This window comes from Drosophila biarmipes, chromosome 4 (assembly GCF_025231255.1).
Source record: "Drosophila biarmipes strain raj3 chromosome 4, RU_DBia_V1.1, whole genome shotgun sequence".
NCBI lineage: Eukaryota > Metazoa > Arthropoda > Insecta > Diptera > Drosophilidae > Drosophila > Drosophila biarmipes.
In genome coordinates, this window is record NC_066614.1 from 706,952 (window position 1) to 733,648 (window position 26,697).

A 26,697-nucleotide genomic window follows, 5' to 3' on the forward strand; every position below is an offset into this window, starting at 1 on the left:
TGCAGTGAAGGAAACGTTTCCTACCTCATATACTATATATTCTTGATCAGCATCACTAGACGAGTTGATATAGATCCGTCTGTCCGGCTGTCGGTCTCAAACTACTACCACATATGTCGTAAAGAGCTGGCTCGGAAAACTATATCGTATAGTTCCTAATTAAATAATCAAACAAGGAAGTACAAAAATGTAAAATAAATATAGTTTTGGGGTTTGACATATTAACTTCTAAATAACTAACAACTATTGGCAAACCTTTATGGTAGTAAATTTAAATGTGACGGTAGTTTAATATTTCTTTGATTAGTTTTTAATTCCCTAAAAGTCGGACATCTCTTCACTTACCATGCTGCCACGACCGAAAGACCTGAAAAGCTAATTATAATTATTTTACTATCTGCATTGGTCACTTCTATAAAGCTTATCTTTTTATATGTATATAAGCAAACAAAATTAATCCTAATTACACTTCTCAAACTCTTTAAGTCTCACAAACTCTCGCTAAATCAAGAAAAACTAAGGAATCTAAGTAGGAGATTCGAAGCCTTTAGCTCAGATAGTTTCGGAGTTGCGTTTTCCCAGAGAGGCGGACATGGATAGATCAACTCTGTTTATCATGACCAAGAAAATAAATTGGTCGACACCGACAGCTTCAAAAACGTAACTGAAATATCCTTTTAGGTCTGCTAAAAAATTTTGGGAGTCCCGAATTTTTTGGCAAATAAAATAACATCTTTAAACAGGAAAGGAAGTTAACTTCGGCAAGCCGAAGTTTGTATATCTTTGCAGTTATAAGAAATCAGCAACTTTAGTAATACCATGTGACATTTTTTAGTATTGTAGCTGACTTCAGTGATAGTAAAAAAAAATCATTTCATTATTTTTTTCAGACCATTTTTTTACATCTATATTATTTATTAATTAAATTCAAAATTCTTAAAAATATAAAAAATTATATTCCCTATATTATAAGATAATATGTCAAAAAGCCCCAAAGCTATTATTTGTTTCATATTACTATCCCGCCAATTTTGCGATCGTTTCTATGACAGCTATATGATATAGTCGTCCGATTTTGATAAAATTTATTTTGAAATTCAAAACCAATTAAAAAATGTTATTTCCAAGCGTAGGAGGTTATATATAAAAAAACACCAAAGATATAATTTTTTTTTAATTTTTCTCGATAGTTCCTATATATATATATAGATATATATACTACCTGTAATAGAAAGACGACTTTTATGAAAGTTTCAGCCCGATAGCTTTAAAACTGAGAGACTAGTTTGCATATACGGACAGACGGACATGGCTTGATCGACTCGTCTAGTGACGTTGATCAAGAATATATATACTTTAAAGGGTCGGAAAAGTCTCCTTCATTTCAAACTTCTGACTGATATCATTATACCCTCTGCAAGGGTATAACAAGATTTTCTTCTTTCCAAAATGAAAATGTTTGTCACTTTTCATTTCGGGAAGAAGAAAATCTTGTTTTTGGAATAACTTTTAAGCGGGACATCGGATTTCAACAAATGAGGTGTCATTCGACGCGTATTCTCAGTATAAAGGAAAAAATAATAAAAAAAAAAAATAATAATAAAAAAGCGCTTCGGCACTACGTGTACTGCCGTCCACAGCGATGTAGCCATTTATAGCTGTTTTCCAAAGCGGTAGAACCAATGTTTCTTATATTGAGCTGTTTAACATCGTCTAGAATTTTCAGGACTCTAAATAACGTTTTGGGACAAACTGGCACCCTGACCAACAAAATAATAATTTAATTTTGAGAAGAGCTCCAAAATCTTGTTTTGCATATTGTATTAAACGGAGCATCCAAATTTGACAGCCGCATATTTAAGTGAGAATACAACTAGGTTTAAAGCGGTGGTAGTTATCCCCACCGCCCCCAACAGATTCAAATTTCCAATTTTTTTTTACATTTTCACCACTTTTTCTCTCAAACCTATTAGTTGCAATTCTTTACTTTTGGCAATACCTTTCGATTGATGTATCACTCGAAACAATCGGACGATTATTATAGATTTTCATTTCTTCGTGTACATATACAGTAGTCGCCTTCGCACATCCTCCTAGTGCGCTTCGTCACTACGTGGACTGCCATCCACAGTGATAATATTGGTAATACATTTTTTGTATTTTTATGAATTTCGAATTTAATTTACTAAGCTCTAACATGTAGCTGCACAGAAACGGTCAAAGAAATAATGAAATAATTATAATTATAAAACTACCTTATCTAACTTCCTTTCTTGTTATTTCTTGATCAGGATCACTAGCCGAGTCAATCTATCCATGACCGGCTTTCTGCCTGTCTGTGCGTCCATATCAACAAAATTGTAAAAAGTGTAAATTATTATTGAAGACGGACAGTCATTAAAAATCTTTAGGCAAATAAAGGAATCGCCGCTACGTGTCAAAGTTTCAAGGTGCGCAAACTTATCATCGCCCATTTTCCTCGCACTTCCTTGAGCTAAGTAGCTGGTTTATTCTTGTGTATATTTTGCCCAAAATTGATGCATACCAAAGGTTTTGTTTTTCATTATATTTTTAATGGAAGAATTTACAGTTCTCTTAACTTTGATTACAATTAAGTTGAGAGTAATATATATTAATAGCGTTTTACACATGTATAGTTCCTTAATTGCATTTAACACAGAGAGCAGCATAATAATTAATAACAGAAAAAAGCTGCATATAACTAAAATTTCGATGTTTATTTATTTTTACATATTCATGAGACAATTACCTATCATGTTCAAATATGTATCGAAATCTGTCTAGTCGAGTGGATGCTATATTTACCTCATATGTGACTTGTCTAAATGGTGCAAAATTATATATTTTATTTCATACGTTCTTATTTGCATTTACAAATAATTATTTTCTCCTTTGCAAAAACATCTACGGTAAAATAAGCTTAGTGAAAATCTTATTTAGAGATTGATGTCTTATCTTGGAGACTAGTAAACAATACATGGCGAGGGCGGCAGATCTATTTGTATTCATTTGTTCACAAAGAACGCTGGAGTTGGAGATAAGTTGGGCGGCATGGTTAACATGTTACTCTGCTGCTGCTGATGCATCTGCTGTTGTTGCTGACTCCTGGTGTTTGTTGCGTATAATTGCTGCTGGAAACTGTGATATTGCTGTGCGTACTTCAGATCATTTGACGAGGGGCCTACGAAATTAATGCCAGAAACTCCGTTCGTTGGAACGACATTTCCAGCAGTGGGCATTAAATTATTATTGCTGGGCCCAATTAATGTCTGACCCTGGCCCTGCCCTTGACCTTGACCCTGGAGCTGGATCTGTCCTTGTGAAACTGCAGGTCCAACTCCCAATCCAGTTTGATTTTGACATAATCCGGTGGGTATGTTTTTTAGGTGTTGCGGCTTAGCCTGATTAGACTGTTGTGATGCAGTAAACATAGGCGGTCCCGTGCTGTTGCACGTAGCGTTATTAAAAAACGCAGAGGTATCTCCGACGCAGTCCAAACCATCCGGCCCATGTGCAAACGGAATCTGTCTGTTGACTGAAGCTTGCATCCGCGGAGCCATTGCATGTGGTCGCATGCCATGCGGACGCATGCCCCGTATCATAGACGGTTGGCCAATATTCATTGCCACATCATGGCTGGCTAAACCTCCTTCATCATCTATTATACCCATTTGATTACAATTTTGAAAAAAGTTTATGCCGTTGCCCGCTCCAGGGTTGTTCGAAATCTTGTTCTGGTGGTCGCCGGAAGAGTTCATAAGCATTGGCCCTGACCCTGAGCCCACCATCATTCCCGGCATTCCCGGACCACCGTCGCCACTAGATGGAGGACAGATCGGAGAACCGTTTCCTACAGAAGCCATTTGTGGATTGGCGTACCTCTGCAAAAACTCTAGACTAGGTGGCATTCTAACGTTGCTAGCACCATTGTTATTGTTGTTGCTGGCGTTTTGCGGCCTTACTGGCATGTACTGTATGGTGTTTGGAGTACTTGCCTTTACCTGTATATTAGGATTGAAATTCGAACCAAAACCGATTGGCATTCGACCCATCATTCTTGCACCAGGAGGCAAAACCCCTTGAAAGTTTGGAGAGTTCATTGGCCCAGGACCAGGAACTGGACCAGGCCCCAGGGGACTCTCTCTTAACACACCATTGGGAGAATTAGGGTTGAAGCCAGGCAGACTACTCGGACCGCCTGGAACGCACATCTTTGGATTCATCATTCGCTGACCCATGGAGTTCATGACGGCATTCATTGGATGACAGTTATTTTGATTAATAACATCCATTCCTGGTCCTTCTAATCCTGAAATCATTGCATGCTCCATATTGATATCTGTCGGTCCGCCCATCATAGACATTCCACTAGAACCGGCCGGACTACCCATACTAGACACGCAGCTTGTTAATTGTTGAGACATTTGCGCCAGAGAAGAGATTGGATCGAAGTTCTGTGTCATTTTGTTTTGTGGAGGCCGATTTCCACTGTTGGGATTTAGTGGAATATTATCAGAACGCCTACTAAATTGTACGGAACCTCCTTGAGCAGGAGCTTGTCTCTGAAAAATAAAAAAAAATAAGAAACAGAAATTTACAACTGAAATCGTATTACCTCTATCTGCATATTAGGAGTTCCTATTTTATAGGTATTTGTATTGTTTTGCATATGTTGGTGAGGATTAAAAATCACACCAGGACTGGCTGCAGCAAATCTAGCTTCTGTATTTGCCTCTGTAAGACCATTTCCTGGCGACCTTTGACCCTGTGGGCTTGGTCTCCTACTTTTTATGTTATCACCTGAAAGTAATTAGATTTACAATTTGGGAACAGACATTTTTTGATAAAGACAATTTCTCTCTAAGACAATTATTCTCTGTAAGTGCTAAATTTTGAGAAATCATTTTTTTTTTGTTAAATCTTACAGTTAATTATTGTATTTCGCGTTTCAATATGACGTTAGTATTTTCTGATGGTTAAGTTTTCAATACTGATACTAATACTCAATTCATTTCTTTTGGGGCAAGAACAACTAAATTCAAGTATGGGGTCCAGTACGTAAACAAAAAAATGCTATACGGTTTTGATCTTCCAGATCCATGGACAGGTAAGCTAAATATTTAAATATGGCACAGATTTTATTTAGCTGAAAAGTAGCTCGAATAATTTTTCAAATTAAGGAACATTTCTCCTTTTTAAATTACTATGCCGAATTATATTTTTAATACAAAGTAGAGGAAAGACAAAAGTATAAAGTTTTCATTTACTGACCGAACGATTCCATTTCCTTGGGTGAAAGATGGGACAACGGGGTACTCGGGTTACTATTTAAATTATGAGTGAGTACTCCCGATGATCCGTTATTCCGATTCCGATTTTGATTTGACGGCGATGGGGCGTCCGACTGAAAACAATTTTTGTTCACTGAAAGCACTCCCGTTGTACCTCCCTGTGACGTCGTCGAAATGGCTGGCGGAGCGGATCCTGACAGCGATGTCGCGCCATCCATGCTGGGCGAGTTGGTTGGCAAACCCATGGCTGCGCCAGTTGTGCGCGGTGAGGGCAGCGAAAGATTGTTTGGACTGGAGGGATTGGGCGATTGAGTGGCGATTGGGACTGAAGCAGATCGCTGGGTGGAATGGTATGGGGGTGGAGGGCCCTGCAGAGAACGCACTTGACTACTTGACGCATTGCTGCCTGTCCCAGAGTTGGTGTGCTGAGGTGGGGCGACAGGTCCAGTCGCTTGTCTCGCTTTTCCCCCCTTTATGCGCTCTTCAAAGAATTGCTGTTGGATCTTTGACCACTCAATTTGAGTGCCTTGGAGTGGATGCAAGAGGCTATCTTGACCTGAAAGCTCCTTTGACATATCTGGTACCGATCCGATGACGTTAACATTGCAGTTTGTGTTACCAAAAGAAGCCAGCATATTCGTTGAGCTTCCCATCATATTGCCACTTGAAGTGACAGAGCTCGAACAGTGCATATTGACGTTTATCGCCCCTGTAGAAGTTCCAGTCACAGGACCAGCTGCTCCTCCAGATCCGCATTGCAGACTGCTTTTTTGACTGTTATTGCATCCCATTGCAGAATTTATATCTGATATGACATCGACAGGAAGCATAACCTCCTCTGGGAGCCCTGAGCTTGTACCCGTCGAAAGTTCCTGCTTCGCGTTTCCTGGCATATGCATTTGCCGCAATTGAGAATTTATTATAGATCCTCCGCCACCCGGAATACCCATCATCAGGTCACCTGGTATTTTCTGCATCTGTGAACTTACAATTGTTCCTACTGAATTTTCATTTTCTGGAAAAAGAAATTGATTCATTTTCTTTAGTTTCGCGAGCTGCTCTTCCCGGTGCTGACGCTGTTGTGGTGTAAGGTTTTCGTCTGGAACCTTAACTCCTTGCAGTGAAACAATGTTGTTTTCGTGCGTCGAATTTGGGTCGCTTTCTTTTGTGCCTTGGCCCAAATCAACACCAGCTGCTTCCAGTATCTTTATCGCCTGGGACTCACTGGAAGTACTTATACTGTCTATATTGTTTCGTGAATTTTGTGCGGCACCACTGGCACCGCTGCTTCCGGGTCCACTCTCCCAGCACATTAGTTCACCCTCATTGGACAAGGGATCGGCTTGGTCGACAAAAGTGTTGCTTGGCACAGAACTACGTTTGCTATTTTCGTTATGATTGAACTGGTTTTTCAAGAGACTTGCAGGCTTTAGATTTGGCTGCTGTTGAGTTATCTTTGATACAGGAGGATTAGGGGGAGTTTGTCCTCCGGGTCCCATGCCTATCCATGGCATACCCAAGGCACTGTGGCGCTGCAACTTGTTCATCTTTAGAGGATTTTTCATGAAAAAGTCTTCTAGAAAGTTTTTTGTCGCTGGCTGGGTGCAGTGATACGCAATAATGGTTTGAAACTGACCACTCAAAACTGATTCGGCTCCTTTGTTAGCCAGTTGAGTTGAAAATACAAATATGTGATTCTGCTGTTGCATGTAATCTAAGCAATTGCTGCCACCAGAGGATGGTAGATTGCCAGTTCCTGTCAAAAGGTTACCAGCCCCACCTCCGGTTCCAGCTCCAACTCCCGTACCAGAAGTTGCTTGGGACGCATTCATGCCGATCGCTAATATGTTTGAGATAGGTGGGTTATTTAAAGATTCAATATCTGAGTTTAACGGATTGCAGTTAACTCCTTCAATGCCCATTTCGTCATTACTTATCACCAAGGAAGAAGGCTTCTTTTCGGGGATACTATCGGTCGAATTTCTTTCTGTTTTTACTAAATGAATTAAAAGAAAGGTATATTCTTTAAACATACATAGATATAATCTGTTAAATGTAAATTTTTTCTATCTCAAAAACATTATCGCATTGTCTAGTTGCTCAGTTAAAAATTATTTTCAAAAATTATTATCGATAAATAAGCAGTTATCAGTTATACCTTTTCAAAGGGCACTGCTACTAGTCAAACTGTTTAGCTTGGAAGGAGAACAACTAAAGCGCTCATAGGTATAATAAAAAAATTAATAGATCTTGGTGTTTATACCCTTGCTGAGGGTATAATAACTTCAGTCAGAAGTTTGCAACGCAGTGAAAGCCCCACAAAGTATATATATTCTTGATTAGCATCACTAGACGAGTCGATCTAGCCATGTCCGTATGTCCGTCGGTCTGTCCGTCCTCTTTCTTTTGCAGGTAGTATAAAAGTCGGAACAAGCCGGATCGGACAACTATATCTTATAGCTCGCATAGGAATAACCGAAAAACAATTTTTTAAATTATATCTTTTGTGTTTCTTAGCATAAAACCTCCCACGATTTAAAACACAATTTTTTGATTAGTTATATTTTTGAATTAAACTTTATCAAAATCGGACGACTATATCATATAACTGGCATACGAACAATCGGAAATATGGTGGGAATATAATATGAAACAAGAAAGGAAGTTATCCTCGGCAAGCCGAACTTTGTATACCCTTGCAGTTATAAGAAATAATCAACTTTAGTCAATCATTTTTTCATATTATTTTCCCACTAATTTCCCGATTTTTCCTATGACAGCTGTTATCATATAGCCGTCCGTAAAATTTAATTCGAAATTCAGAGAAAAATTAAAAAATGGTATTTCCAAGCTGAGTAGGTTATTTGTTATATATTTAATTTGTTTCATATTATTTTCCCACCAATTTTCCGATCGTTCCTATGACAGCTATATGATATAGTCTTCCGATTTTAATAAAATTTAATTCGAAATTCAGAACTAATTATAAAATGTTATTTCCAAGCGTAGAAGGATATATGTTAAAAAACAAAGATGATATAATTGTTTTATATTATTTATTTTAATTTAATTCGAAATTCATAACTAATTCAAAAATGTTATTTCCTAGCTTAGAATATATGTTAAAAAACACCAAAGGTATAATTTTTTAAAAATTTTATCCCCTATAGTTCCTAGTGTGTGCAACATATTTTGAGTTTTTTTAACATATAACCTTCTAGTTCAGAATTTCGAATTACATTTTATCAAAATCGGAAGACAATATCATATAGCTGTCATAAGAACGGAAAATTGGTGGGAAAATAATATATAACAAATTATAGCTTTGGTGCTTTTTGACATATAACCTTCTTAGCTTGGAAATAACATTTTTTAATTAGTTCTGAATTTCGAGTTAAATTTTATCCAAATCGAACGACTATACTTATAGCTGCCATAGAAACGATTAGAAAATTAGTCGGTAAAAATGACAAAATTATATCCTTGGTGCTTTTTTCCCTTGCAGAGGGTATAATGATTTCAGTCAGAAGTTTACAACGCAGTGAAGCAGACTTTTCCGACCCCATAAAGTATATATATTCGTTATCAGCGTCACTAGACGAGTCGATCTAGCCATGTCCGTCCGTCTGTGTGTATCGGGCTAAAACTTTCCCAAAGGTCTTCTTTCTATTGCATGTAGTATATAAGTCGGAAGCTCTATATATAGCTCCCATAGGAACTATCGGGGAAAAAAATTTTAAAAAAAATTATATCTTTGGTGTTTTTTAACATATAACCTTCTAAGCTTGGAAACAACATTTTTAAATCAGTTCTGAACTTCGAATTAAATTTTATCAAAATCGCACAACTATATCATATAGCTGCCATAGGAACGATCGGTAAATTAGTGGTAAAATAATATGAAACAAGAAAGGAACTAGACCATTTTTTTGACATCTATATGTTAGAGTAGTCAGATTTTTATTAAATTGAATTCGAAATTTTCAAAAATATAAAAAAGTATATTCCCTATATTATAAAATAATATGTCAAAAGCGCCAAAGCTATTATTTGTTTCATATTATTATCCCACCAATTTTCCGATCGTTCCTATGACAGCTATATGATATAGTGGACCGAATTCGTTCGCAATTCAGAACTAATTAAAAAATGGTATTTCCAAGCTTAGAAGGTTATGTGTAAGAAAGCACAAAGTTATAATTTGTTTCATAATATTTTCCCACCAATTTTCCTATGACAGCTATATGATTTAGTCGTCCAATTTTGATAAAATTTAATTCCAAATTCAGCACAATTAAAAATGTTATTTTCAAGCGTAGAAGTCTATATGTTAAAAAACACCGAACACATCATTTGAAATTTAAAACCAATTATTTCCAAGCGTAGGAGGTAGTATGTTAAAGAACACCAAAGGTATAATTTTTATTTTAATTTTTTCCCCGATCGTTCCTATGGGACATGTAGGATATAGTTGTCCGATCCGGCTGGTTCTGACTTATATACTATCTGAAATAAAAAGAAAACTTTTGATAAAGTTTCAGCCCGATAGCTTTAAAACTGATAGGCTAGTTTGCGTAGAAACGGACGGACAGACGGACCCCGCTAGCAAACTTCTGACTAAAATCATTATACCTTCTGCAAGGGTATACAAATTGTTATATATGAACAGTAATTGTCTCAAATGGCTATTTTCAATAAAAGAGTTATGAATTCGGGTTTTCAATAAGTATCACAGTAACTACTTTTTTTTTTATTTCAGAGCTTTTCAAGTTATTTACGGATAGCTTGTGGTATGTTACTCTCGTATACATACTTTTATTCTTGGTTCATATAGAAAGATAAAAACTATTTTTATATATTTATATTGCCTTTGGAAAAGTGTAATTCCTTGTCAGGCTCTGGGTGTTTTATAACCCGTTTTTAATGTAAGATTCTATTGATTTTTTTTTAATTTAACAACTTTTTTACCAATTTAAATGACAATTTTAATAAATTTTAAAGTCCTCTGAAATGGTGTCCCCTTAAATAATTTAAAGACCATCTGTATTTTAAATAATTCCCTTTTAGGGAAATGTCTTTATATAGCTAATCTTAAATCAATAAGGCAACAATATTTAGTTGTTTGACATACCTGACGTAGCGGAGTTCTCCTGAGAGTTACCAATGGAACCAAATCCGACAGGTGACATGTTTGGAGAGTGATTTTCCCTTTCTTCTTTTTTCATATTTACTAAGTTGCTTAAAACGTCGGAAGGTTCTTCCTTAATAACAATGCCAACGGAAAGAGCAGATGAGGACCCCGTTCCGCAACCGCTTCCAGAAGCGATTCCTTTCGCTTTAATAGATCCTGTTTCTGTTGAGATATGATCAAACGCTATAATTGATAGCCTGATGGTAAGAATGCTCTCGGCAAATCTGGTTTTTTTTAGTAATACACGCAGCTTATAGCGCCCCTAACGGCTTGTGGTGTCATCTCAATTGAATTTGAAATATTGATTATTATTTGGTTAAACGCAGGTGGGTCTCAGTTTTAAAAGCGTTTTTGGGCGTTAGAGTAGGAAGTAAATAATGAAGGGGAAAAGGGAAGCAAAAAGCTCCAAAATTTGCAGGCCAAATTCCTACATTCTTATAGTTTCCGAGATCTCAGTGATCATACGAAAAGACGGTCTACTCAGCTTAATTGTAATATTATTTGCTAATATGTCATGACCTAGTCAATAAAAAAAGTCTTGGTACCAAATTTAAAGAGAAAAATATTACCTTTTTGTTGTCTAATAGTTGTTTTCTTCTGACTACGTAACAGATATCCAATTTTTCGGCTACATGTAATAGGAACAGTAAACATTAACATTAATGTGTTAAACTAACATAAAACTTGTTGGCGTCACAGTTTGTAGACGTTTGAATGGCGTGGCTAACATTTTTTACAATACATTTCTGTTGATTTTTTGTAACATAAAACTTTTGGGATCACAAGGTCGTTAGAGTATATCTGTCATTTTTCACTAACAAACTTGCTCTGCGTACAAAGCCAAGGAATCTTCGTATTAAATCGTAACCCTCCCTCTAAGCGTTACCCATATAGACGGACATAGCTAGATCGACTCGGCTAGTGATTCTGATCAAGAATATATTTATTTTTTTTTAGGTCGGAAACACCATATTATTCCTATTTAAATTTATTTAAAAGGTATAAGCAATTAATAATTTATATTTTGCAAATTCAATTGGCTAATACGCCACCAAGCCGCTAGTCGCTTTATACTTGACTAGGTGTGTTAATTAAAAAAAAACAGATTTGATCAATATAGCTCAGCCCCCTTCGCAATTCTTTCAGCTGAGTAACGGGTATCTAATAGTCGAGTCAATCGACTAAAACGTTTCTTGTTTTATATAGTATAACATGTAGCTAAAAGCCCAGGTTAAAACAAGAGAAACGTTATATATTTTAAGCCTTAAATAAATCATTTTGGAAAACAATATTACTAAAGACCAAAGCTGTTCTTGGTATTTAAGCTAGAGTAAATCTAAAGACCGGCTTACCGACATCCTCATCCTTTACACTGTTTTTCTTTTTCTTAGCATGCTCGTCACTATCGACCAATTGAGAAATTCCCATTGTAGCAGGCACACTACTGCTATTCGAGAGTTCACTGGTATTGTTCGGTGAGGCAGCCAGGCACGAGTTAACGCTGTTTGAGGAGTTCTGCCTCAGTGTCGGTGTACCAACAGCAGACGTCAAGGAAGAAGATTGTCCCTCGGATGGAATATTTGCAACTCCTCCGGCTCCGCTGCTGCCAGCCGAAGGGCCCACACCTTTATCACTACTTGAAAGTCCGTTTTTCTCTGCTCCTTCGTCTGGCATAACTTTTATTTGATCTGGAAGCACAGACAATTGGTATGGGACTTCGTAAAGGAAAAGAAAGGTACAAGACTTACCCGGAGACAGAGTGGAACAGGTTTCATTTTTAGTGGTCTTTGGAGAGCTCCTGCTGGTGCCGGCGACCCCATTCCCGATCCCTACTCCAGATGCACTTGTTGAAGCATCGGCGTTCGGATGCGACTGTGACTGTGTTTGGGCTGGACTGTGGGGCATTGTTGTCGAGAGCATTATGGTCAAGCCTTCATGGACCAAATGTATGTCTCCCTACAAATCGAACTTTCTTAGACCGCGGTGGTGTCTAAATGCTCGAGAACTTTAAGATAGCCATTGTTCTGGCTGTTTGGGGTTTCTGGTAGTTGGAAAAAAGTACATTAACTACTGACCGCACGCACACTATCGAACTTATGCGTGAGTTTTCCAATCCAAAATTTTACAGAAAACAGAGCACCATGTCTCAGTTTCGATCATTATAAGCGCTAGCAGTGGTCTATGACTTATTAATATGCTTTAAAATTCTTTTGTATTCAACTTGTGCAGTTTCACAATTTTATGTATACATATGTATGTTATCAACACGTTTAAACAACTTATTCGATCTTAGTTCAGTACGTAAAAATGATAAATCTCGTATTTTGCACACGGGCTTTAAATATTCACTGTCATAATTGGCAAAGCTCCTTGTAAAAACAAATTCATGTGCATAACTATCGAAAAAGTAAAATATAAAAATAAGAAATTACTGTCTTTAAGAGTGACCAGCCCACGAAAATGTACATAAACCAGGGTTGCTGATATACATCAAAATATCGATATTTGTTTCTAATAATTTATGTCGTGACATTTTTTGTCCAAATATCGAAATTGAAATAATTGACTGGTTAGCCGTGAGAAAAATGAATGTGAACTCGTATAATAAGAACAACAAAAAATACACAGCAAAATGCAAATAATAAATAATAGCCATAATTTCAAATCGCGTTCCCAACCTCCTCAAACCATTTTAATGAACGTATGTTGGACAGTTGTTTGTACCCTAGTTCATTTATATTTTATTTTCAGAAATGTCAGCAATTTAACTTTTTATTTCTTTGTATTTTTAAGTTTTGTAACGCAGTCTAACCCGATACTTGGTATTTGGAAGAAAAAAACCGTTCTTTTATCCTTTTCTCAATTCGTTCGAAATGGTTGGGATATTGACAAACGAAAGTCGAATGGTAGATGGTGGATGGATCTTTGTGGGAAGCCGCTATTAGAAGCTGCAGAAAAACGCCTGTCTGAACAGATTTATCTGGAATTAATAAGTGTAAAAGCTTATGCACACTGTCACTTTTTGTCGCTGTTGCAATTTAAGGCGGTATGGCATCAGCACTCCAAAGGCAGTGCAAAATGAGTTGTTGCTAAAAAAAAATATGATAAACAACGCAAAACTAAAAACAATTTGACCGCTAGTGAATTGTTTCCAGCGCCAAATTATTTCCTTATCAAATTAATTATGGTTGAGATTTCAATCTAGGCAAGCGGGTAAATAGAATTTCCACGAGCTAGAACCGTTTGGACCATTATGAGAATTTTTAAGCGGCTGCAATGTAATCAGATGATATTAGTGATGTGTCAAAAGTCTTTATTTCTATTCCATAGCTCGCCTTTCATCGGAAGAACCGTCTTGGTTAGGTTTGTGGTATTGGTCTAGTCTAGTGTAAAAAATTATAAAACCTTAAACAAAATATTTATTTTTATATTTTTCCCAGGCACTCGTGTGCCAATGGTAAAATAAACACGGTTAAGTCAATAGCGTCATAACTGCACCTTTAATTGTAACCTTGAAGCTACAGAGTTTGTCTTTAGATTTAAAAGTTTAAGTACATGATCATCTTTATAAGTCAAAAAAATTGTATCATATAAATAATCAGAAGAATTCGGATTTCCTTTTTCCTAGAATATTACCCAAAAATGACCAAAAATTAAATAATTATCGCATTTTATTTGATTTATTTTGAACATTTTTCATTAAGTTTTAAACTTATTTTATGCTTATTTTTTTTAATTATAAAAGGATACTTGTTTAAAGCGCATGTTGTACAAAATAAAAGAAAACAAGGAAGAACGCTGTAGGCGAGTGCCTTGACTATCAGATAACTGGTACTCAGCTTAAAAGACCAGATATATAAGCAGCAAAGCTTCGCTGCCGGCTTCTTATCCGGAAAAAATAAGACAATTTTCACGACAGTGCTGTCAACATTTTGCAAAGACGACATGTTTTTATAATTTTTCTCAATAACTAAAACTGTTTAAACATAACATTTTTACCAAAAGTAATATGTATTTTTCACTACAATACTAACTACCGTACTATAAATAATTCGTGGTACCACTGTCAGGCTGGACGGTTTTTGGACGTTTTTTTAGCTAATTTTTTGAAATGCGTATTTTTTAAATATAACGCAAAGTAAATATAATAATTGTTGTATGCATGTAGGTCTTAAATTAGTGTTGCCTTAAATACAGGTGTATTCTTGGCAAGAATTTGTAAGTTGGTTTATTTTTTCAAAACGTCTTTCAAAATACGGAGGATTTAGAAACCGTTAAAAATTACGTCTGTGACACTGAGATTTGCTTTTCGGGGGAAATTTTGCTGGAAGTGATTTCGATGACACCCCCCATGGTCCATCGTCTTACTGGTAGCTCAACAAAAAGATTTTTAACAAAGAGGCAGCTAATCAAGTTTGTTTGGCCCAATCTCAACCAATTTGAATTTAATTTTGTTTTCCTAACGGACTCTTCGCAAACACAACCAATGATTAAATTTTTTATACATCGTGTCGATGCCAATGGCATCCACTCTCTAAATTATATATAATTTCTGGTATCTCCTTACCCCATCTGAGTCCAACGCTGAAGCAGACTCGACAAAAGCTTTAGCCGCCTATTTTGCTCACGCCTATGGTTAGCTCACGGCTTTCGACTAAGTAATTACTAGGCTAAAGCTCTTGGTCAAAAACAGATTCACGGTGACCGAAGGTTAACGAGTTCATCGCCAATGCATGTAGCATGGTCCTAGCGTAAATCAGCTGGATTTGTTGACAAACTCATAAGAAAATAATAGATCAATTTTAAAAATACCAGTCTTCTGCTTTATAATGAAATCAAACAAAAAGTCATTGAAATGTTCAAGGAATTGTTTTTATTAAAGAAAATAGTTTAAAGATTCCTTCTTGACCCACCAAAGTATCGTTACCGCCTTCTTAACATTGGCAGCATATTTCGACGCATGCTGTTAGCTTCGGCTCCCAATATGTAGACATGGGCTTTGAGGAAGTAGGAGACAGATCGGGGTTGTTCAACCGTTTCTGCAGGAAGACGCCCTGCATTCTGGTAAGGGTGGGTGAGGCTTCTTCCAGCTTATGTTCCCTAGAGGCCTATTTTCTTTTCCATATTAAAGAACATAAAGAATTATATAAATATTATTGCAAGTATTTCTTACTTCCGTCTGTAAGTCCAAAACGTTCTAGAGTTTTGCGATGTTCGCGTGCTTGTAGCTTTCCCGCATCTATTGTCTAGGCAATATATATGTTGTATATAATTAGTAATATTCATTTTAATGAATAATGCAAATTTGAGCTGCCTTCTACAATGTTCGGTTCTCCATAAAAACACAGCTTCAAATGCTTCAAATCCCCAAAAAAAAAAGTTCCCAAAAAAAACAAGAAAGAACTCTATAGTTCAGTGCCTCGACTTTCAGATACTAGTTACTCAGTTTAAGGAACGAAGAGATAATGAAGTTATGTGGGCGGCAGACAGATTTAAGCGTTTTGGCTATTTGTTGGCGTTAGTGGCACCTTTTTTTTTGTGAGTCGATTGGTATTGATTAGACAAATACATTTCAGTTAAAATTTTGATTCTATCATAAAAAAAAATTTCCGAGATCTCTGCTTTCATACGCACGGACAAACAGACTGACAGACGAACATGGCTAGATCGACTCAGCAAGTGATCTTATATATCACTATACATACTTTATGGGTCCGGAAACGCTTCCTTTTACCTGTTAGATACTTTCTGAAGAATCTAGTATAGTAGTAACGGGTATGTAAAATTGATGGCATTTACTCTTTACAATAAAAAATTCAACTGACAAGAAATGCAAGAGGCAAGGATTACTACTATTTGTTTGTCAAGAGAACAGTACCAAAAAAAAAAAACGACCGTAAAATACGACCATCGATAACCTTGTGGTTTCATTATTGTTCTTTTGCTTGTAATCAGTCCAGTTTTGTATAAAATTTGTGTGTTGTTTTGTTTTTCGGAATTTTTGAAATTGTATAACACATTAAAATGTCCAACTCAACGAAGAGTGCGAATTTACGTGAAGCTGTACGATTACTTCAAGATATTTTCACATTACCTGGCTCAATTGCAGTGAAATAATCATTCAAAGATTCTCCACCCAATTATAAAAGGTAATCCTCCAAATTTATTTTAATTTTAAATATAAAAAATGTGGCTTCTTATTAAATTTGTCATGTGAACGTAGCTGAACATAAATAAAATTATTAAGCAGCATTTCCGATATGCCAAGGACCGTGTCTACGAGCGCTCTAAGACCTTATGGAAATATAAATGCAAAATATTGTCTAACATGTGAAAACAAGTTTTTTATTCAAGATTTCCAATGGGGAAAAGCTCCTCTGGTATTTTCTACAAGAGTGTGTTAAGTCACTTCTAAGTAACTTCCAGAAGTGATTTCGGCGATATCGCATTCGCATCGCAGAAGTCACTCCCGTCGGGAAGAAATGTGCCACTTCGGCGGCACTCCCCGGAGTCACTTAAGCGACACTTTCAGACTCCAGATATCGCGGACGATAGTTTTCATCTTCTAGAAGTCACTAGAGGTGCCTTCCGCGATAGAAAATGCTTGCAGGGAGATATCCAATAGCTGCGCAGTGAAAACTACCCACACAAGTGAATAGTAAAATTTCATTGAATCCGTTCCAACCGCCGTTTTAGAGTAATCGGGTTATGGATTCACTCGATAACAAAGAGAATAAAATGTCAATGTATATATATCTCCTTTATAACTATGAATACTTTTTTTCTATGGAAAGACAAAATTCTTTGAATCATTAATTTATCGGAAAAGAGACATTTTTTATTGCAAAGGAATCGATATGATTCAAATAAATACATTTTGGTATATACTTTAATAACAATAATTATTAAGATGAAAATTTATAATTTATTTAAAGCTAAATAACAAGCTTCATTTTTGCGGCTTCTTCGCGTATTCAATAGTAACCTTAAAATATAAAATAATAATATAACACACTTGGGAGACTGTTTCACTTTTGGGCAATACTAGATCCCGGATCACGAAAAAAAAACTGTCAATAAAAGTACAACTGGCTCCAGTGTTGCGTTGAAAATAGCTTGTTTGGGGTAAAAAAAAAATATTTTTTACGAGAAGATTTAAAAAAAAGTGCATCGAACATTAAAATATGTAAATAAAAAGATACACACGTCCAACTATAGAGACAAAATATGACATTCTTACCACCCGCAGTTCTTGTTTCAAAAAAGCTGAAAATGTTGGGAAAAAAGCCAAAATGACAACACTGCTACAATGGTTGCGCCAGCGCCTGAAAAAAATCAATAAATCAATACTCAAAGTAATTGTATTTTCTAGCGTGCCAGCTTGTAAAATAAGCATTATTAAGCGTCAATGCACAAATATATGCAGGCCGTAAGATAAGCTTTAAACCGCGTTATAAATGTGACTGTGTGTATTTGTTTAATACTGAACCCAAAAAGTACGTAGCAAACTGTAAAAATAAGGTTTTCAGAATAGTACAGACAATAGCGTAAACAAATTAAATTTAGCTGGGAAATCAAAAGAATTGGTTAAGCAAGTTTGTTATCATATGCTTAATGGAGTATAAATTCCGAAAATTCTGTGTACAGATTTGTATAAACAATACGCGCTGGGAGCAGCTTTATTTAACAGTGATTGTATTTTTCGAACTTTTCAATATGGGGAACTTAAAAAATGATCTGTGACTTTTTTATGATTTAGTTAAAAGCAATTGTTAGCCCAAGTAAATATTTGTTTTAAACTTCAGGAATCATAAAGTTCTTGCGGATTCAAGCGCTTATATTATATAGGGTTAATGTTTCGCGAGTGTGTTGTTTTCGAACACAAGTGTACGCAATATAGGGTAATCAGCTAAAATGTAACCTTTGGCAGCAGAGCTTATTAGCTAAGAGAATTATTAAGCCCCGAAACGAAAACAACTGCATTGCTTTGTGTCAAGCTGTATGAGCGGCTGTGCTGATAAGGTTTGTGTCGTTCAAATATTTTTTAGAAACCTGTAAGAAGTCTGGCTGGAACTGTTGAAGCGACAATAACTATGCGAATTTGTTCAACTTGACATTAACATCGAAGGAATATTAAATCGTATCCACAAAATGCCGTTGTTTGGCAAAAAGGATTCCGGCAAGAAAGCCAAGGCGAAGGACATAAGGGAGCTAAATAAGCAAGTGTCAATCGAGGAGAAATACAATCTTCATGGGCTTTTGGGAACGTATGTGCCTAGCAAGTTTATTTCCAGCGCATTAATCTGATCTCAACCGCTTGACAGTGGGGCCTTTTCAGAAGTACGCCTTGCCGAAAGTAAAGAAACCCCTGGTGATCACTTTGCTGTTAAAATTATCGACAAAAAAGCTCTTAAGGGCAAGGAGGAATCTCTGGAGAATGAAATTCGGGTTTTAAGAAGGTAAGCTCCATAAACACTTTTGGGTTTAAAAAAATGCTTTTTGTGGTGATCGTTATTCAGAAAGTAGAGTTTCTCAGGCGCCTGGTTTTTTAACATTTTAAACTATAAAACAAATAAAAAAAAATATATATATATATTTTTTTTTTTTAAATTTTATTTACGCTTTATTTTTTAGATTCTGTAATTATGAAGAATTTCCCAATTACTAAAGTTTTCACTTGAATCGCAGTTATTGTAGACTGTAGGAACCGCACGAACATTTTTAAACGGCTATCGGGGAAATTAGTGTAAAATTAGCTATTCTTCTAAATGCCGATTACCATTTCTCGAAAAGATAAAGTCCGTGCTGGGTGAATTTGGTTTCCTTGAACGCAAATAGCAAAGCTAATTCTGACAGGGTCTCAGACACCCTGTTAAGTATTTTTTGGATCGATAAAAAGCAGCTTATTCTGTAAGGCCTACTAAAATCAAAATTTCAAGTTTTGACTTAAATTTTTCGAAATACGTCCTTAATAAGCAGGGCTAAGCTGACTTTGACAGGAGCGTCGTTCAGCAAAACAACATTATACTTGGTCACTGCTCAACGTTCACGACAACTAATGATGATGCAAAATTTCATGCATCATGTGAGTGGCAAAAATTCATGCACCATGGTCAGTAAAAATGTAGCGTAAATATGGTACGTTATCGGGTATCGCTCAGGTAAATATCGATAAGAAGTAAGAAAATTATTATTTCAAAACCATTAGGTAGTTGACTTTTATACATCTGTTTTTGCCTCTTTAATTTCTATTTGTCAAAAATTGTTGTACTCAAACGTGTAGTTGTGGGGCGCCGAATTTCGTTTCTATAAACGACATTTCAATAAACCCATATATTAAAATCATACGTTTGAACCACCTTAGTGATAGTGTTTATTTAGTGTTTTATTTTTATTGTTCATAGTATACATGTACTACCACTTTCCCAGATGGTGCACCAAATATCATGGTAGTTTATTGGAAGGAGCATTGGAAGAGAACTAATTTAATTAACATTAAATAAAACCATAGTTTTTATACATACATTTAATTAAATATTTTAATTAAAAATTTGTGTACTACTACTGTAAAATAGATAGTGTTTGCATTTCCCATCTGATGCCTTAATCTTAAAAAGGTCATATAAAACTGTCGTTAAGTTCAGCTAGCTGCAAAAGCTAGAAAAGTGGGATTATGTAGGCAAATTTTTTGATTTCCTATACAGCACTTCCCGCATAAGGTTGTCATCAGCATTTTCCCATATTTTCAAAATTTTATTTTATTTAAACGGTCAATACTTATCGGTACATTAATATGTGTTTAATTCGGACTGTTAGTAAATAATCTTTGATCAATTACAGTCAAAACAAGGTTAGGGTCGACAAAACCAGTGATAACAAGGGAGAACGCTATAATTGATCCTCGACTATTAAATACCCGTTACTAAGCATAAGGGAGCAAAAGGGAAATGGATATATAAGCATCAAAGTGGTATTCTAAAGCGCCATCTATCCCCTATTTCAATATATGGTATGTGTTTTGCCCATTTGTGGGCGTTGCAGTGGGCGTGGCAAATCGATAGGTATTCCCAAGTAAACTTGCGCTTCACAGGAAGCCTAGGAACTGCATGGGACACTCCTCTAGCTTTGTGTAGTTCTACCTGTTACGTAGAGTGAAAAAGTTTAGAAAAAATAAACACTTTAAAAAGGTATCTATATTTTAAATAAATAAATATATTCGCCACTTAATGGTAGAGCTGGGATGTTTGAAAAAAATAAAATGTATGAATGAAAAAAAAAATAATATTATTTATCGCAAGTGGAAGAAAACTTTGGAATAACTTAGCTTGTGGGTATCGATTAAAAGAAATCGAGCTCCAGGATCTCCGTTTTTGTAAATTATTTGAAACAAATTTAATATAAAATCTTTCCGACAAATGTTACAAAATGTATTTTACCGTATAACACCCGCCTTGTTTTGCTTCTTTTAAATATAACTTCTTTTTAGGTAAATTAGATCTTATTTCGTATTTCATTAAATTTAAATGTAAATTTTTTGTTATATGGTGACAAAACTTTTATTAAGCCAGGCTATGGCACATTTCAAAAATGCTTCAGCCGACAGAAGTCGCATTCGCCTACAAGTTAAAACTAATTTAAATTAACACAAAAGTTTGTTTTTTTATTGATTCTTTCAAAAGTAAGAAAAAAAAACATTACAAGGTAAAGCATTCAATAATTTCAAAATTTCACAGGCTTATTACTTAATATACAATTTCGAAATTTCGAAAAGAAATTTAAGTTACCCAAAAGGAATCCAACATTTTTTAATAATTATTTTTTCTTAAGAAATGGCTTAAAAGTAATCACTGTTTTCGACATACGTAAGGATATTTTTTGTTTTGCTTATTTATATTGCTTTTCTTGTTTTACGAACTCTTTCTTGTTGTTTGCTTAATTTACTTTCTTTTCATGTTTAGGTTCAGTGCAAATCATTTCGATGGCAAATGTCCAAACGGAACGCGGTGAGTTCACATCCCGATCCCATTTTGAACTAACTATGCACTCACATACATAAAATAGTTGTAGAACAGTGTGTATTGGGGCTTCGATCACACCCAAATAAGTCAAGACAGATTTACTGCGGTTTTATTGTTTTCTTAAAGGTGGTTCCAATATTATTTGAAAAAAATGTCTAAAGCCTTTGAGGCTTTTTACATTTTACAATTTATTACGCCAAGCTACCCACACAATATGAAGTGTCTCAACTTTACTTTCAGATTAACTCATCCAAATATAGTGCAACTCCTGGAAACGTATGAAGACAAGTCGAAGGTGTACCTAGTTATGGAGTTGTATGTGACTCTAATCTAAACCGTTCTCTAGTTAGGCCAAGCTATTTGTTTACTTTTATTTCTGGATTTAACAGGGTTACTGGTGGCGAACTTTTTGACCGCATTGTGGAAAAGGGGTCCTACACTGAAAAGGACGCTTCTCATCTGATAAGACAGATTCTAGAAGCGGTAGATTATATGCATGAGCAAGGTGTCGTCCATCGTGACCTTAAGGTAAATCAATATAAATACTAAAAACTATTACCTTTCTTACTTACAGATGGTTATATGTGGCACGCTGCAGAGAAAGTACCTGTTTTATGAAATATGTGAATTACTTTGTAGTCGGCTCCTTTATTCTCTAAACATATATTAAGGTTTTAAAAAGTCGCTTCGTGAAGGCTACAAACGAATATATGATTTCTATTTCATTATCTGTTTTTCTACTATCTGGTAAAATTTTTTTATTATTTCAGAATGTTCAGAACTATTGTAACTAAATTGTCAGCAATTCCTTAAACATTTGAACGCATTATTACTTCTCATTTGCAAAATTTTTGCAACTCTTTAACAATAACGTGTCACCGTATATATACAAATTTGAATGAAGCCTTTGAATCTGTAAACCACTCTCATCTTTTATTAAATCAGCCCGGGTTTCCGAATACTCTGTTAACTTGGATTTAAGGTTGTTTTTTTCTACTGCCTCGGTGTATAATTTAGGCATTTTGCCGCTTACTCTTGATAAATATTAATAGATTCCAGGAATAGTGTCAGTACAATCATTTTAAATTTAAATTACAATAAGGGCTACGTTATGATTTTCCATAGAGGTACCCCAACGTTAATGAGTTTATCTCTTCACAACTCCTTTGATAGATTTACCAACTCTTGTAAATCGCAGTAATCTTAAATCGTACTGATTACGTAGATTCCGCCAAATCTTCAATATTCTTTGTAATAAATTTCAAGCAAGTGACAAACGCACCTTTAACAAACAAAAGTTATTATATCAACTTTTTTGAACACATGTATTATATGATATACCGGGCCAAATGCAAACAAATTTTATTTGTGAATACAACAAAATGTTCATTTATTCTTGGAAGAAATTATAGTTCGGATTATAATTATATATCAAAATCGGACGACTATATCATATAGCTGTCATAGAAACGATCAATTTTAAGAATTTCGATTTAAATTTAATAAAAATCGGTCGACTCTAACATATAGCCGTCAAAAAAAAAAGTTTAAAAAAATTGAAAAATTTTTTAATTTTTTTTAATATCACTGAAGCTAGCAACAATCCTTAAAAATTTAACATGGTGTTACTAACGTTGATTATTTCTTATAACTGCAAGGGTAACACCTTTCTCGTTTAATAAAGTTTTTCTTTGGAAGCGCGTGGGACGAGAACGTCTCTTGCATTTTTAACTGTAAAAAGTGAAGTTCGTGCTTCGTGTCTTGAAAAATTTGGTTGCTTTCAGACATCAATTTTAGATACATTTTTTCACAGGTAAGTTTAGTTCAATTTGAACAATATAGTTAAAATAGTAAAACCGCAAAGGTACATAAGTGAGCAGTAAAATTTTACGTAGTACAAATGTACCATTGTAGATACGTATGTACGGAAAACTAATCAAATTGAAATAATAATTATTTATATGTACATTCGTAATCAATATTTTTTTATCAATATGTAATATTCACTTTGCTTCATATCTTTCAGAATCGCAAGAAAGAGATGGGCACACCAAGGACTGGACTGCGTAAAGAATAAAAGGACAAGAAATAAATTGTATAAAGTGAAGTCAAAAAAGCAATCACCAAAGCACTAATCAGTACACCCCCGTGGAGATGGAAATAAATTAAAAAGATTTAAAATAAATATTTAAATAATAAAAATAAATGTCCTTTGGGCATCTTTCACTTAACGATGTATGATATTTTTATCATTTTTTTCTACCTACCTACTGGCCACTAGATTCGTTTCCGACCTCATAAAGTGTATATACTCTTGATCATTATCACTAGCCGAGTCGATCTAACCATGTCCGTCTGTCCGTATAAACGGTGAGATTTCGGAAACTATAAAAGCTACAAGAGTCATACTGGGCATGCAGATTCCAGATAACGCGCACTAATTTCGCCACGCCCACAAACGGATTAAACTTAAGTCGATAAAATATTTGGATCTTGATTTTTCATCGCTCTTAAAAAAACATCTGTAAAACCACAAATTCTGCTGAGCATGTTTAAATATTTTGGAATAATAACAGAGAACACAGCACTCAGTTTGTCAAGGCCGCCCGTTGCTTGCGCCAAACAGGACGCATTGCCAATCAGGAAGTTTCTCCATAATAGTTTAACTTTGGGAAAAGGCGCAAAACCACAAGTTGACACTCCACAAGATGACCAAGACGCTAATTCAACGTTTCTGTTATGTTACATAGAATTTTTATCTTGTCTTATTTCGATAACATAACATTTTCTCAATTTCTTGTAAAAACATTTAAGACAAAAAAAAATAATTTAATTAAATTAATTTATTACAAATGTATTTTTCGTTTTTATGTTCGTAAATTAGATATAAAATCTAAATAATAATATTACATTTATATTTACAGCCGGAAAACTTACTATACTATAGTCCTGACGATGATAGCAAAATTATGATTAGCGACTTTGGATTATCTAAAATGGAGGATTCTGGAATTATGGCTACAGCATGCGGAACTCCCGGATATGTCGCTCCAGAAGTGCTGGCACAAAAACCATATGGAAAAGCCGTTGATGTGTGGAGTATTGGAGTAATATCGTATATCTTATTATGTGGTTACCCTCCGTTTTATGATGAAAATGATGCTAATCTGTTCGCTCAGATTTTAAAAGGTATTGTAAAACTTTTTTGTTGCCTATATTATACACAATATATGGGAGTATGTTATAAGTAATTACATTCTTATTGTGTTGTGATATTAAACAAAGCTACTCGCGTAAACGGCTGACGTGTCTTAACTTCGGTTAGCCGATGTTTAAAAACCACTAGTTGACCATGTCCGTCTGTCCGTGTAAACTCTGCGGTCCGTTACTCGAAAACATTATTTTAGGTCAACTGATAGGTATTGACAAGTCGTATAAACCACTTTTTCTAGCATGCAAACTGTGCGCGCTGCAGTTATTGAAATCCCAATTCTCATAGTTTCATTGTTTCCGTTAATATTTACGTTTTTTTTTTATATTTGTGGGCGTGTCAGGGTTGACGTGGCATGTTTGCGTACGAAGATAAAAAATCTAAGTCTGATATCTAAATTCTTCCCCCGAATAGAATGTACCTCATTATTCCTATTATTTCCACGCCAACAAGACCCTAATAATACATAAATTTATTCCACTCTTAGGAGAATTTGAATTCGATTCACCATATTGGGATGAAATAAGCGAGTCCGCCAAGCATTTTATTAAAAATTTGATGTGCGTATCAGTAGAGATGAGATATACATGCAAGCAAGCTCTGGCTCATGCTTGGTAAGTGTTAAATAATAAGAAAATTAATAGAAAATACAAAATAAAGAAGTCCAAATTTGAGAGTATAGTTGAAATATATATATATTACCATTCTAAACTAGGATTTCTGGAAATGAGGCAAGTAGCAGAAACATTCACGGAACCGTGTCAGAGCAACTAAAGAAAAATTTCGCAAAATCCCGTTGGAAGGTGGGTTCTTCAATTTTATTTACGATTATATTCATAATATTGGTTTCACCTGTATAGCAAGCTTACTACGCGGCGACAGTGATCCGACAGATGCAGCGAATGGCGCTAAACAGCAATAGCAGTGCAAATTTTGATTCTACTGGTGATTTCAGTAACCAAAAAGACTCTAAAAACTCAACAGCAGCGTCTGGATCACACATTTCCAATGTTTTATCAGCGCAGAAATCAGCACAAAGTGATGCACAAGAAGATGGTGAGACGCTAGGCAGCACAAATGGAGCATCACAGTAGCAAAGTTGAATATCAAAATTATGTTACATATATGCTTGAATTACATTTTTGAATTTTAACGATTGTTCTAGTCTAGTAAATATGACCTATTTACTAATCGGATAATTTTTTCAATCGAAAATACGAAAAAAATAATAACATGAATGTGCGTACACCAGCACTAATGCATCTCTTTATAATATTTGAGATGTAAGGATACTGTTTAACCAACGCAATACACTACAAAAATTCAATCGGTCGTTTAACATGTCTATGAACACATTATTAAAGCGAGTATATCGCTGTAAAAAATATGCCAACAATGAGAACAATTTGGTTCCGTATCCAATCATGACTCTTGGATGGATTTATTGTATTATTTGCTCCCCTACATTCATTACAATTTTGAGGTGTCATTTGACAAACTAACGAATCGGATTGAAAAGTCCAACTACAGATGCAGTAAAACATCACTAGGGAATTTTATTTATTTTCTGAATGTTACAATTTATTGTGAAAAACTAAAATTATTTTTCGTTAATAAAGGCCCCTTCAGATGGAATCTTGTAAAAAAAAAATATGTTAATTTAAAACATAGTTCAAGGTATCTTTGACCAGATCTGCTGTTTATAGTTTCAAAGGTATTGCCAGTAATAGCAAGGAGGGAGAATTTAAGTCGTCGCCGTCGAATCAAGTTTAAGTATTAGCTAGTTGGTACGTCGGATAAAATTTGTTTAGCTAGTCTTTGCCGCCTTTTTGAAAAAAGTGAGCAGCATAGCGCATTACAAATACAAGCAATACTGCGTTTAAGAAGTAATCAAATTCCGCTGGTATCGTCGACGCACTTTTTCTACTTTTCAAATTTTTATTTAATTTGTTGCACTACTCTAAA

The 26,697-nt window shown here is 35.2% G+C and overlaps 3 protein-coding genes and 1 long non-coding RNA gene across 11 annotated transcripts in view; 1 reads left to right on the forward strand and 3 right to left on the reverse strand.

The window, feature by feature from the left end:
• LOC108036003 (transcription initiation factor TFIID subunit 3) overlaps positions 1–26,697 on the reverse strand; it is a 101,544-nt gene that overhangs the window by 62,819 nt on the left and 12,028 nt on the right. The window lies entirely within an intron of this gene.
• On the reverse strand, positions 2,552–12,953 carry LOC108035997 (protein BCL9 homolog). Its single transcript, XM_050887016.1, has 6 exons — positions 12,252–12,953; positions 11,856–12,191; positions 10,444–10,665; positions 5,293–7,308; positions 4,637–4,821; positions 2,552–4,583 (listed from the first exon to the last, which is right to left on the reverse strand). Exons 1-6 carry the CDS (start codon positions 12,421–12,423, stop codon positions 3,027–3,029), a joined length of 4,488 nt encoding a protein of 1,495 aa, XP_050742973.1. The 5' UTR covers positions 12,424–12,953; the 3' UTR covers positions 2,552–3,026.
• LOC122817871 (uncharacterized) lies at positions 15,370–17,160 on the reverse strand. The gene is made up of 3 exons (XR_006367441.2): positions 16,238–17,160; positions 15,677–15,749; positions 15,370–15,618 (listed from the first exon to the last, which is right to left on the reverse strand). It is a non-coding gene; the product is annotated as an uncharacterized LOC122817871 (long non-coding RNA).
• Positions 17,814–26,367, forward strand: LOC108036001 (calcium/calmodulin-dependent protein kinase type 1). Of its 3 annotated transcripts, XM_017111892.3 has the most exons (10): positions 17,816–17,999; positions 18,552–18,770; positions 18,828–18,962; positions 21,462–21,506; positions 21,762–21,836; positions 21,911–22,049; positions 24,446–24,710; positions 25,220–25,346; positions 25,448–25,535; positions 25,593–26,367. In XM_017111892.3, the coding sequence occupies exons 2-10, from the start codon at positions 18,655–18,657 to the stop codon at positions 25,824–25,826; spliced, it is 1,224 nt and encodes a 407-aa protein (XP_016967381.1). In that variant the 5' UTR covers positions 17,816–17,999; positions 18,552–18,654; the 3' UTR covers positions 25,827–26,367. The 3 variants fall into 3 exon arrangements, with proteins under 3 accessions (XP_016967382.1, XP_043947239.1, XP_016967381.1); XM_017111893.3 differs by lacking the exon at positions 21,462–21,506 and having other exon boundaries at positions 17,814–17,999; XM_044091304.2 differs by lacking the exons at positions 24,446–24,710; positions 25,220–25,346; positions 25,448–25,535; positions 25,593–26,367 and adding an exon at positions 23,548–23,752 and having other exon boundaries at positions 17,814–17,999.